Raw genomic sequence first — 13,030 nt, forward strand, 5'->3', positions numbered from 1 at the left:
TGAAATATCTTGGACATTTACTGGTGTCTCTGGATGTAGGGAATTCATCATTACATGGAATGCAAACGAATTGATTGGCGACAATCCCGAACCAGCTTTCGAAAGCTTGGCAACAGTGGAGATCATAGGAATCCTTAATGATAATGTTAAACCAAAAATGGTTAAATACATTACAAAGAAGGTTAAGAACGTTGTCCGCGACCCATTAGACAAGAAGCTCTCGAGAGTAATGGGAAAACTTTGCGATGCTCATGAACAGATCGATGCCTGTCACAAGAATATAGATTATTGTGAAGATACGATAAGAAGCATTGCACGGACGGATACCGCTAGAGCACAACCCTGATCGTGTCGACTATTGTCGATCATAACTACTAATTATAAATATTTTGATTTTCGATTATTTTGTGCAATTATATATATTCTATTCTGTGGTCTCTTTCGATCCAAAATTCAAAACGCTTGGCTGTTTTTGTTTTGGTTTTTGGTTTTTAGTTTTTCTTTTTCTTTAGTTTCAGTTTCGGTTTGGCTTGGTTTGGTTTGGGTGGCACATGCCATAACCACCACAGCCTCCCGCCCTGTCCGCTGCCTTTTTGGCCCTCTTTTCTGTTTTGCTGTTGCTGTTGTTGTTGTTGGCGCTGAGTGGCGCCAGTAGCACCCGACATCGTCACGCTGGAGGCCAATAGCAAGACCTCAACCCGTAGACAATTTGTCTTTACTTGTGCTGTTGCCCCGATGTTGCCGTTGCCATTGCAGTTGTTTTTTTTCTGTTTTGTGTTTCTGTTTTTCTGCGGATTCGTATCGGCAACGAGATCGCCTTGCCCCCTTTGGGGGTCTCCTGCTGCGTCGATCTTCTCGTTTCTTCCGAGTGTATGGATTTTTAGTTTTTCTTTTTGGCAAATTTACCACAGAATGCAGGCCACTAAAACTGATGTTACTTCTTCTAGTATTTCATTTAATTGGTATTACCTAAAAAGTAGCTTTAAAATTAGCAGTAAATCTAGTAAAAGTCTTCCTATGTAAAGTATTTTTTACTTTTTTAGTGTTCTCTGAAAAGTTGATCAACTCTATAACTATTTCCAACACTTTCTTTTAACTAAGGCTTTATAGATGTTATCTAAAATATCTAGAAAAGAATAAAACATATACTCGTATAGTAGCCTTGGTTACTAGATAAGTGTTGAAGGTAACGCTGCCTTCATACGGTTAGTGCCGATTATCCACTCCCCTAACCACTGTAGCCACACACAGCGTTCCCAGCAGCCACAGCAGTCTCACCTGCATCTTGGATCTTGGATCTGGGATATTTTTCCCTCCCCTTCCCCCTTTATTCACCGAACGGTTACCATGAACACCCATAGACAAAACTCCAACCCGAGGCGAGTGCTCGATATGGTGATGGATATGCGTGCAGCATAATCATGAAGCTGCTTTGATCTTCTGTCTGCGCTGTCTCGAAATAAATGAAATGACTCAGAGACAGGGGGCATAAATTTTTGCACCAGCCGAAGATAAAGGGGCGGGGCGGGGGGAACTGCCGGAAATGTCATAAGCATAAATATAATTTTTGATAATTGTGTGTGTCGCGAAGCGTTAATGGAACTTTAATTGAAACTCCAAGAAAGAGACACGAGAGATTGGGGTATCTTAAAACCAAAACAAATCTCTGTGAATGGCCAGCCATTCTAAAGGCAATGCAATGCGATTTGATGTCTTCATCGTTCCAACAACGATCGTAATTACGACTTGATGGCCACTTTAAACGAAGGGTGGTGGTCTAAGAAAACGACGGGGCAAAGCGGGGAACATACATAGTACGTACTGTGGGCCAATTAGCCAAAGGAGATCGTTAGCTGTCTGACGATCATTAGCCTTAACGATCTGTACAGCCAATTGCTTGCCAATTTATCTAGTTAATTATACGGATTTTCTATAGTTAGAACTTCTCGAATTTGCATATATTTTATGTTCTTATTTTTTTTTTTTTTTTTTTTTGATTTTTAATTTTAGTTTTATATTTCTTAGAGAGTGATGGTACACCCACTTCTTTATAGACCATTAAGCAACTTTGTTGCCGAGTCTTTTCCGCTGTTTCTTTTTTTTTTCTTATTTTTGTTTGGTTTTCGGTCGGCGGCTAATTGAATTTGATAAAAAGCCAGCGAATGCTTTTAATTGACCAAACATCCAGACACTCACATAGTGGCCAATTATACGTTGATAACCCAACGGGGCCAGATAATGTCCAGCTCTCTTTTGGGTCTTTCGATTGAGTAAGAGAGCTCTGCACTTCCGCTAGCGGACTTCAAGCCCGTATTCGTATCTCTGTCCGGAACTGGTACAGTCTTTACTCCGGCAATGGAACTCTTCGAAGACCATTAAAGGCTACTTTTTTTTATTATTTTTTATTTACTAAAATGTTGAGAAAACCTTTAGGATGGCCCATGTAGCGTTTGCTTTTTGAACAATCGTTATTTTAGCCTTTGCCCTTTCAAATGTCATTGTCAATGTGTCAGATATTTAGTAGAAGGTTTGCGGTTTACGTGATGATTAAGTTTAGCCTCGAAGAAAATTAAGGAATATTGATATTTTTTTAGTGATTTTAAAACGCAAATCTTCCGTGGGCCACCCTATATTTATGATATGATAATTTACTTATTAAAATGCTCTTTTTTTACCGAATATATTTAGTTTGGTAAAAAGCCTAACTTTTCTTCAAACTTTCATAAAACAGCATTTTCAATATTTTATTTCTGGCCAAGTCGAATTTTAACCAACACTTAAACCAGAGTTGTCTAATTTTATTCTAAAGTTGACATTTGGCAATACAAAATGGGCAATTTGTCAGTCGACACCGAGGCATAAAGTCGATGCAAGGAAAATCTAAAACTAAAAAACTGAAAAACTAAAAAGGCGTGTGAAATTGGAGTTGAAAGTTGAAAAACAAAAACGCTTGTTCTAGAAAGCAAAGCTGGTAAACCAAAAAAAAGGTGAAAACGGAAATAAATCAATTCTTAAGCTTCCTAAAATCTTCAAGCTTATCTAGCTTAGATTCCTGGCCAGGCGTAAGAAAGTGGAAGAGGAAAGTTGAAAACTGAAGAACAAAAAAAGAAAAGACGGTAAAAAAAAAAGGTAAAAAGCGAAATAAACCTAAGAATTGGTTCCTTAATCTTCAAGCTCATCTAGCTTAGATTCCTGTCCTTTTATGCGTTCAAGCAACTTCTCTGAGTCCTTCGAAAACCATGGACTGTGACTCGGACTCTCGTTCTGTGGAAAATGTTTCTCCAAAAGCAACTACATCTCGTAACCTGAAATCCAACTCAAACTCCAAAAGCAGGAGCAGGAGCAAGAGCAGGAGCAAGAGCAGCAGCAAAAGCAGCAGGAAGAGCAGCAGCCGGAGCAGCAACCGTAGCAGCAGCCGGAGCAGCACCTCGTCCAGCAATTCCTCTAACGCTTCTATGCGTACGTCGAAATCCAAATTCAGGCAAAGCAGCAGCAGTAGCAGCGAGGACGAGGTAAGTTCGACATCCAGTTCTAGGACTCGCCACAAATACGAGAAAGTACCGCGACTGCGTAGCGCTGTCCAGCGCATTCATGGAACTTGGGAATCTGAGTCGAACTCCTCCAATTCCGGGAATCGTCAATCCGGGAAGAGTTCATCAAGGAGCATTAGTCCACCTCGCAAAACTGCAAGGAAATCTTCCAGGGACCGTAGTCCTTCCAAGGAGACGGCAAGCCGCAGCCGTTCTTCATCAACCGATGTGGAGGAGAAGAAGTCAACTCCAGAAACCTTGAGATCCCCTATCAATCGTAGTCGCAAATCTTGGAAATTGCGCAATCGCAGTGAGACTCAATCGAGTAACAGTTCCTCTGTAATTCATACTCGTTCACCAACCAGAAGCCGCAGTCCCCATCGTGTTTTGAATCCACGGATTGTTATTCCACCTCGAGATTCTCCAACGGATCGATCGTCAACCAGGTCCCCCAGTCCCTGTCGTACCCGAAGGGAACCAATCGATTTGGAGCAAAATGAAGCCGAGGCTTATCAGCAAAGCTACCTAATCACCCTAACAACCTGTGATTCACGACCCGCTCCAAGGCCAATAAAAAGCTTCCCAAGCAGCGGATTCGGTGAAGTCATAATCCGTGGTCTAGAACTCAAGGGTTATAAGGAGCCCACACCTCTCCAAGCCCAATCTTGGCCGATCGCCCTAAGCGGCACAAATTTGGTGATAGTTTCTGGTACGGGAACCGGAAAAACATTAAGCTATCTACTTCCTGGTATCCTACACATTAAGGAGAATAACCATACTAAATGCCGCAATAAGGGTCCCATTTGTCTGGTTCTGGTGGACTGCCGTGAGGCGGCCATGTTGGTCTATAAGGAGGCAATGGCCTACACTAATCATCATGATTTTAGAAGCCATTGCCTCATGGGCAGTGGCAGATGGAATCGCCCCAATAATTGCGAATTACTGGTGGCCACAGCCGGTCGCCTGTTGGAAATTTTGGATACCAATGGTCACGAGGAGGACCTAGATCGTTGCTCATATCTGGTCATAGACGACATCGACCGTATGTTTTACGTAGGCTTGGAGGATCAGCTATCTCGTTTGCTCTGCCTTCTGCGTTCTCGCGCCCAGTTGGTTATCTCTTCGACCACGTGGCCGCGTAGCCTGGAGCGTATGGCTAACAAGTATATGGGTGATTTCACAATGATTAAAATGGATTCCGAAAGCGATTCGAATGAAAAGATTATGAAAATTCGACAGCGTGTGGAGATGATCAATCCGCGCTTAAAAAAGGATAAGCTCAGAGAGGAACTGACTGCAATTTATGATTCTAGTGATTCTCCCGGAAAAATTATTGTCTATGCTGAGCGTCAAAAGATCGTCAATGAACTGGTGGGCTTTGTCCGTGACTTTGTACCCTGCGAAGGCATCCATGGAGGACTTACTTCAATCGATCGTGATGACGCAATCCGTGCTTTTCGCGACGGCACCTACAACATAATCGTGGCCACCGAGATGACTTCACGCGGCTTTGATGTACCGGGCATTAAGTATGTGATCAACTATGATTTTCCCAACTCAATCGAAAGCTATGCCCAGCGTTTGGCCAGAACTGGTATCAATTCGGGCAACCATAACTGTGAGGTTATTAGTTTCTTCACCAAGGCAAATGAAAAACTAGCCAAGAGTTTGGTAGACTTTCTCAAGAAACACAACCAGCACATTGAGCCAGATCTCCTCGTTTTGGCTGAAGAAAAGATTATTAGCCAGCGCTCTCGCAATCGCAACCGTCAGCGCCAGCGCCGTCGCAATCGACTCCGTCAACGCTTTTAGAGCCATTTAAGTCATAAAAACCAAAACCATTGGGCTAACATCTTGACGAGGAAAATGCAACCCCAACCATCTCTTATAAAAATACTGTGTTGACCCAATAAAACTCTTATCGATTTCCTTGGCCAATGCATACCACCAAATGGGGGTAGAGTTTTTGGGAGTCAAGGGGAGGTAGTAGGGTAAGGAGGGTGACTGACGTATGGGGGGCAGCAATTGCACGTTCCCGAAGAAAGTTGTGCATCCAGAGCGGTAACGACGTGACGTTATGCCAGCGAAGAGCAGAAAAGAAATGCACGGCCAACAACCCATCAATATTCAAATAATGTCGACTCAAAAGGTATACACTTTTAACTTGAATCACGATATTTATATAGTATATATAACATTTATTTATCAGCTTACATGACACATAGAACATAAACTTAAAGAATTTATTACTTTTGAGACTTGAATTTATTAGTTTACCAATGCAGAAATACCGCAATCATTAGGGATATATATTGCTTTTTATCAATAATAGTTCAGTAAATTAGAAAATACTGCGAGTTGATCTCGTACCGAATCAAATCATTTGGCTTCTGTCGCCGATTTGCCGGTTCGCCTACCAAGTCCATTTCTGACATATATGGGTCAATATTATCTATAAGGCCCCCCCTCCCCTGACCAACCCGCTGGCCCATTGATTGGCGGAGTTATTTAGTTGTTTGCGCCAAAAGCAAATGGAAATGAATCAAAATTCATTAGAGGTGAATTTATTGTGTTGGCCATTTGATTTCAGTCTCAGCCCAGATCAAATATCTGGCCAATCGATCGGGTGGGCCGCGTTCGTTTTTGCCTGATTGGGGTGTGAAGGGGTTGTACTCGTACATATATATCGCGACTATATCACCGATAGATATCACAGGTGGCTTGGCTTGCAGCTGAGTTTTGTTAACAAAAAAAAATAAAAAAAATCGAAAACCTAAAAAAAAAGGGGGCGGCAGGCCGTGTCTAATCCGATTTTGACTTTATTAACGGTGCAATTTGTACCGACAACTGCCAGACGGGAACCAACTGGCAATCCGAAACTCTTAACTCTTTTAACTCCGAACTCCCGGAGACTGCGAGCCAAAGACCCCTAGCGATTATTATTTATGGCCGCTAGTGTTAACCCCACAACCACCCCTCCCGCCCCTCCATAAATTGTATGCTAATCGCTTGGACCCCAAGACATTGGCAGCTGTCCCAAGTGAAACTGGACATGGGGGACATGGTACCTCGAGACCTGGACTTGGACCTGGAGCCTGCTACACACTCGATTGTTTTCCTTTGGTTACTATGAGTGTGCCTGATTTATGGAGTGTCGCTGACTAATTTGAGATCTTTGCAAAAGGGGTGTGAGTGACTGCAGTTTGCTGTTTGCAGTTTACAGTTTGCGAATTTTCCCAACTGCGAAATGACCATTCTAGGGATGGAAGAAAAGCGTGACCGGCACAAGCCACAAAATCACTCACGATTGTAACTGCACTGTTTCCAAATTTAGAACCGCAAAGGTCAGCGATGAGGGGGCGGAGTTGGTTTGATGGAGCCCAAAAAAGGCAATCAATATAACAATCGATCGATTTCGTTGAGTCATCGCGGAAACTTAAGATTGCTAAAAAAAAAAAGAAACTATTTCTAAAAATGGAAGTTAACATTAAACGGGATATGATTGGTTTACATTTATAAGAAATTACTGTCAATTATTATCTGATTATTAAGAAGAATATTAGAATTTTAGACAATGCAAATTAAATATCCATCTAAGGTCTTATTAGTAAACATGTTATTTCTGATGACTATAACGCTTCCTCGTCTTTTCCCCTGATCTGGTCAAGCTTATTGGGCTTTCACCTGACTCGAAAATAAGAATAAAGACCGTTGCAACGATGGCACGTAGGTCATTCACTCGACTTGTATCCGCCGGATCTGCACTTCAAAGACAAGGCCGCCAGGCGGTCTAAAACCACCCACTCCCTTCTCAGGTGATTCCCACGCACGGGATGCGTGAGTGATGGCAACTGTCAACTTCTGTCAGTGCAAAAAAAAAAAAAAAAAAAAAAACGAAACCAAAACCAAAACCAAAACAAATCCATAACCGAAACCGAAACAAAAGAAACACACTACTTTTGCCAGCACAAATATTGTGAATTGAAAAGCCAAATATGAAAAGCAAACACAGTTTGTTGTCGTGTTGTCAGCGACGTCAATGTGCCAAGTCCAAAAGCCTTAAAACTCCAATAGCCCAAACCCCAAGTCGCTTCGAGATCTTGCAGTCACGTTTGCTTAATAAAATTAATATTTACATATGTTCCGTATTTACACACACACACACACACACATACATAACCATAATGCTGCCCCCACCGAAAGTGGACAAATAGCCAAATAGACCGGCATGGCCAGGCAATTTGCACGATCCGCGTGGTAGATATCCCCTCGAGTCCCGAATACGGTCCCCTCTGGAGTCTCCAATCTACCATTTCTATCCGCAGCACGCACCATAATTCGTCCGTGATGATCTCTGTATACGTTAAAGGGGCTTTCGTGATCCGACATCCGTGATCCATTGGAGAAAACGAGGCGGTCAATGCGGTAACCGGGTGACTCACTCATTGCCAAATGTCGATAAGGATCTTGGCCAAAACGGAAGCACAGCGATCGTGAGCCAATCGAGGAGAGATTTTCCAATGGATATCGCTCAATTTTGCCTCAAATTGAATATTATAATGTAATCTTGTCTTCTATGTTAAAGGTCCTTGATCAGGATCGTTTGTTAATATTTAACTTTTCCAAGATAAGGATCAAGTTTTGATTTAGAATTCGTAGATTTTAAGACTGCTCTAGTAATAAGACTTCAAATTAGAATCATTCAAGATTAGCTCAGCCTAATCAGTTGACTAATGGATCATATTGGCAAACAAGAAACCCGTAATGCTTTTCTCGTGTCTCTCTGGTCTGGTCTGGATTTGGGCAATTCGAAACAGGAAACACACCAAATCGGACAAATTGGACAAGCGCGACAAACAGATCTCGACATTTGTGGCTTGTTCTGAGTCGGACTTGGTTTTAAGTTTTCAGTTTTTTTTTTCGGTTTTTCTGTTTCTATTTCTGTATCTCGGTATCTCTCTCCATCTGTAAATCCATCTGTATCTGTATATCTGGATCTTATTTTTTCATTTTTCATGCAACTAGTCAGCAGCCAGTGGTGTGTATTTTGTCAGAGTCTCGCTCTCACTTTGGGGTTAGAGACTCTTGGCTCGCACATAGATTGGCTTTAATTTGGCCAGAGTCTAAATTCAAGTTTATAACTAAATATGCGCCAAGTAGGTACAGATCATTGTGGGAGGGGTCGCGAGGGGTTCTTGCTATAGCCATAGCTCTAGCTAACCTCGATTGCGTTTGCCACATTTTTAACAACTTCACCCACATTCAAAATTCGTTTTGGCTTTGGCCGACAACACAAGCATAAAACCAGTTCGGTTTGGTTTGGTTTTCTGTTTTTGTTTTTTTTTTTTTTTTTTTTTTTTGTGTGTTAGGAGGAGGGTTTTGGCATCGAATTCTGCCACTTTTGGCCATATCCAAATGCCCATCTAGCTCTGTTGTTGCCGTCTTTCTTTCGTTTCACCCAAATGTCTCTCTCAGCCCTAGAATCGTTAATATTTTATTTCTATCTTAGACAGCTGTAATTTCATACAGAAGCATTTCCCCTGACCTTATAAGGTGGTCTCTCCTAAGCGAACTTAGTCATTAACAACCTGATCGCTTTGGATCCATTTAAGGAAGTCACTCGTCTCATTTTAAAGGTATTTAGCCAAAATTGTGATAATTTATTTAACTCTAATTAATGGGTATTCAAAAAAGGAACTCTTAAAAAAGCAAATACTGTAATTATGACATATTATGTTGGCATGATAATATGATGACTTTTAGTTCTACTTGTATAACCTTTAACCCCTTTCAATATCACAAATAATTACAAGAAATTTCAAGCCATTTTTACAATTTTTCTGTGTAATTATAAAAAAAAGAAGAAAACACCAATGGGAAAGATATGTTTTTGTTTTTTATTCAGTAGCTTTGGAAATATTTTTCCCGTGAAATCAGTGAAAACTAATACTCGATTGTCTCAACATATGGTTGGAAAAAAAAATGGCAGACAATAGCCAACGTTACTAGGTTAATTGGATTGGAGCTACTCGGATTTCCAGAGCACACTTGTTGCCATTATTGCCTTTTTTCCATTTCGAGTGCCATTGGCTTTAAGTCAAGCGGAAGTCATATGTAGTTTCTAATTTAGTTTTTTGCTTTGACTTTGGCAATCGTCATCGACAATCGCTAATTCTGAGTGATCTCATCGATACTGCAGTAAGCTCTATCGAAATTGCCAATCGTCAGGGTCACTCAAAGATTTTCCCACACACACATACGGAGCAATAAACTTTGGTTCACAGAGCTAGAAGAAAAAAAAAAAAAAAAACAAAGAACGCCTTCTATGGGCATTATGGAAATACCGTTACCAAGATCAAAAGACCTCCGAGCAGGTGAGCCAAACTCTTTTTGAATCAGAGAGAGAAGATCGATAGATCGATCATTGTTTGTTACCTGCTAGCTTCGTTGTGCAGAAATCATTTGCAAGCGAATCGATCGATCTATCATTGCCAAAGCCATATAAGCAATACTCTACGGTTGTGGGTAGGAAGTCATCGCCATGGGAGAACCTTGAACCCAAAGAGACAAAGCCGCCGATGGAACGGCGTTTGAAATATGATTTTGAATGGGCCGCGGACAGTTTTTGTGATTTTGATTGAGCTACCCAGTTTGCTGCTATATTGTGTTACTATATATATATGTATGTATGTGTGTTTGTTTGGGGTGCCAATCGATGGCAATCAGCGACAAAAAAAAATTAAATAACAACAACCAAAAAACAGTTGAAACGGCGGCAAATCCGCTTAGCTAACTTCTCTAAAATAGCCCCCGTCTTTGACACTCCGAGGGAATCACAAATGCGTCTATGTAAGTGCAAAAATCAACCATTGTTTGGTACAGTGAATATTCATAAACTGGTTTGTTGAACAAATAACAGTTTTATAAAATATATTTCTTAAAAAACATTCACTTTGCGATGCCTAGAAATCATGACTTAACTTCTATTTTGATAAGTAATATTGCTAAAAGTTAGTGAAAAACCAAGTTCTACTGTTTTTGTTTTTCGTGATATTTTTGCGTTGTCATTTTATTTATTATTTGGCTGCTGCTGTTATTTCTGCGCGCTTTAATTTTGTTTTATTTAATTTGCCTTTTGCGGAAGCAAAAAATGCTTTTTGCACCGGCTGCGTTGCTCTGCCGGCGCTTACGTCGTCGAATGTTACGGTACAAATAATGCGACAGAGTTTATTTCTGTTGTTGCAGTTTATTTCTTTATTTTCCTTTTTTTTTTATTTTTTTCTGTATGTTTTTATTTTTTTTTTTTTTTTTTGCAATTTGCTTTTAGTAGTCATGTAATGTTATTAACGCCATATTGACATACATTTTGTGCACAGGCAAAAGCGCAGAAAAAATACAGAGAAAAATCTAAGCTAATTACGTGACGTTACGTACCTGTAATAACGCCCTCTCTTTTTTGCACACACACACACACCAATTACAGTGGAACTTTCCTAGCTTGAACGAAGTCTCAATAAGTCAAAGGGTTTAAATCGAATTTAAACAGAAAAGGATTCACGCTCTCCCATACTTAATTTTCTAACAGAAAATCTTGTTTTTTATACAAAGTTGTTCATGTTTTATAAGCTCCACTGTACTTCTTCTTCCGCCTCCTTGCTATCTTCTTCTTCTGATTTTTCTACCGCATCACCGTCACGTATTTGCAATATGAAGGAGGCGTGGCCAGATTGAGTGACGTGGGCGGTAGGCGGTTGACTACAGGTCGACCCACTTTCCATCTCTTTCCGTCTCAAAGTTCTATTCCCAGGGAACACAAAAAAAAACAAAAACAAAAAGGAAAAGGAGAATAGAAGAGAAGTAAGAACCGTATGGATAAGAGGAGAATGAATAAGAGTCATGTTAATTGCTTCGACACTTGACTCTGAAGAGGCGGATGCGGATGTGGATGTCAGTTCACTAGGTTAGATGGATAAGAATGCAAAGTTGGACAAATATGTATATATGTATATTATCGTTAAAGGTGACTTAAATATGTATTCATATGTTGGTAATCCTAACTTTAGAAGGTGTAAGCTTCTCTTTTTGCTTTAAAAATGTTTGATTTACAGATTTCTTCATAATCTTACTATATAAAGTTAATTTTTTGATTTCATGAGGCCAAAACTGATCTACTAATGTTTAACTTTCTTTCATTTTCATTCATATTAGTGAGTAGTTTGATAGTTTCTGTTTTACTAAAAACCTGATAAGATAAATATGAACTACAAAATATTGATAGCCGACGTTTGATTTATTTTTTCCTGTGTCTCAATATCGATTTATCAATAGCAACCTGCACTTGCACTTGCTCCACCAAACGGCCAACATCAACGACAACAAGTGGCACGTGCTCTCCCCTGATGTTGATGCAAGAAAGTTTTGATGTCATAATAACAATTTCCATTTCCACAACGGTCCACCCCCTCTTTTTCATTCACTTCTCTCTCTCTCTCTCTCTCTCTCTCCTTTGCCTTCCTCCTCAGTCAGCTGTCGAATTTCGAAAGTGAAAATGTGATGCTGCGATTATCAAATATGCATGTGCGTCCGTCTATACGTCCGTTCGTCTCTGTCGCGCGCCACTCTGCATGCATTATTCAGATTCAGATTCGGATTCAGAAGAGGAAGAAGCCAAACAAACATTGGAGTGGTGCTGCAGCTAACACACTCATACACATACAAACACACAATGGGGGTCAAGATTGTAGGTACCAAGATGAACTCTATATAACTAGTACTTTGAAAAATCAAACTTTGCAGTATTTTGTGGTAACTTAAAGGTAAAGAACTAGCAATATTTGTATTTTTCATAAAGTAGGCACTGCTATTTTGGTTTCCCTCACTGTACTTGCTGTTAAAGCTTCGGTTCTAAGCTGGCGGCCAAAGTGAAACCAAGGCCCAAACAAACTTCGTGGGTAGCGCATCTGTTCGAGGTGAGGCAAAGAGTTGGGAATGGCGGCGCAGAAAGAGACGGGGCGAGGGAGATGCATTTAACGCCTCTGGGTTGCCGAAATGGGTTGTGGGCGTCACAGCTTTACCTTGCAAGCGGCATGATAAGAGCCACAGAAGAAGAAGCCAAAGAGACGGATGCCGAACAGGGGAAAAGGCCGAGAAAATCAGTTCGATTTGTGGATACTCTAAAAAATCATCTTATTTAGACTATGGATAAAGTATTTTATTCGAACTTAACAAGGTTTAAGAACATCATGTCATTAGGTAACTAGAAGTTATGAACTTAAGGTTACTTAGGTAACCAAAATTTGTTTTATAGAACTAACTAGTTGGCTTACACAATATTTCCAGCCTATAAGCTTGCCCACTGATATGCATATTTGCAATTAGTTCACGATCTCAATTTGATCCCCTCTGGCTTTCCTTGAGATATTTATATTTATATGTACTATAAACGTCAGCGGAACGGATCGTCATCATTGTGAATGCAGTTGTTGCAGTTTCTGTTGCCC

General features: G+C 40.5%; 2 protein-coding genes across 3 annotated transcripts in view; both read left to right on the top strand.

The window, feature by feature from the left end:
- The window catches only part of LOC108109726 (GAS2-like protein pickled eggs), a 53,635-nt gene that overhangs the window by 31,640 nt on the left and 8,965 nt on the right, over positions 1-13,030 (top strand). The gene's annotated exons all lie outside the window — the stretch shown is intronic.
- On the top strand, positions 1,547-8,869 carry LOC108109729 (putative ATP-dependent RNA helicase CG14443). The gene is made up of 2 exons (XM_017218374.2): positions 1,547-2,971; positions 3,035-8,869. Exon 2 carries the CDS (start codon positions 3,240-3,242, stop codon positions 5,340-5,342), a length of 2,103 nt encoding a protein of 700 aa, XP_017073863.1. The 5' UTR covers positions 1,547-2,971; positions 3,035-3,239; the 3' UTR covers positions 5,343-8,869.

Source organism: Drosophila eugracilis, unplaced genomic scaffold, assembly GCF_018153835.1.
Source record: "Drosophila eugracilis isolate 14026-0451.02 unplaced genomic scaffold, ASM1815383v1 contig_2167, whole genome shotgun sequence".
NCBI lineage: Eukaryota > Metazoa > Arthropoda > Insecta > Diptera > Drosophilidae > Drosophila > Drosophila eugracilis.

Bases quoted from the DNA above. Each gene is read 5' to 3' on its own strand.
- LOC108109729 (XM_017218374.2), top strand. From the start codon at position 3,240: ATGGACTGTGACTCGGACTCTCGTTCTGTGGAAAATGTTTCTCCAAAA.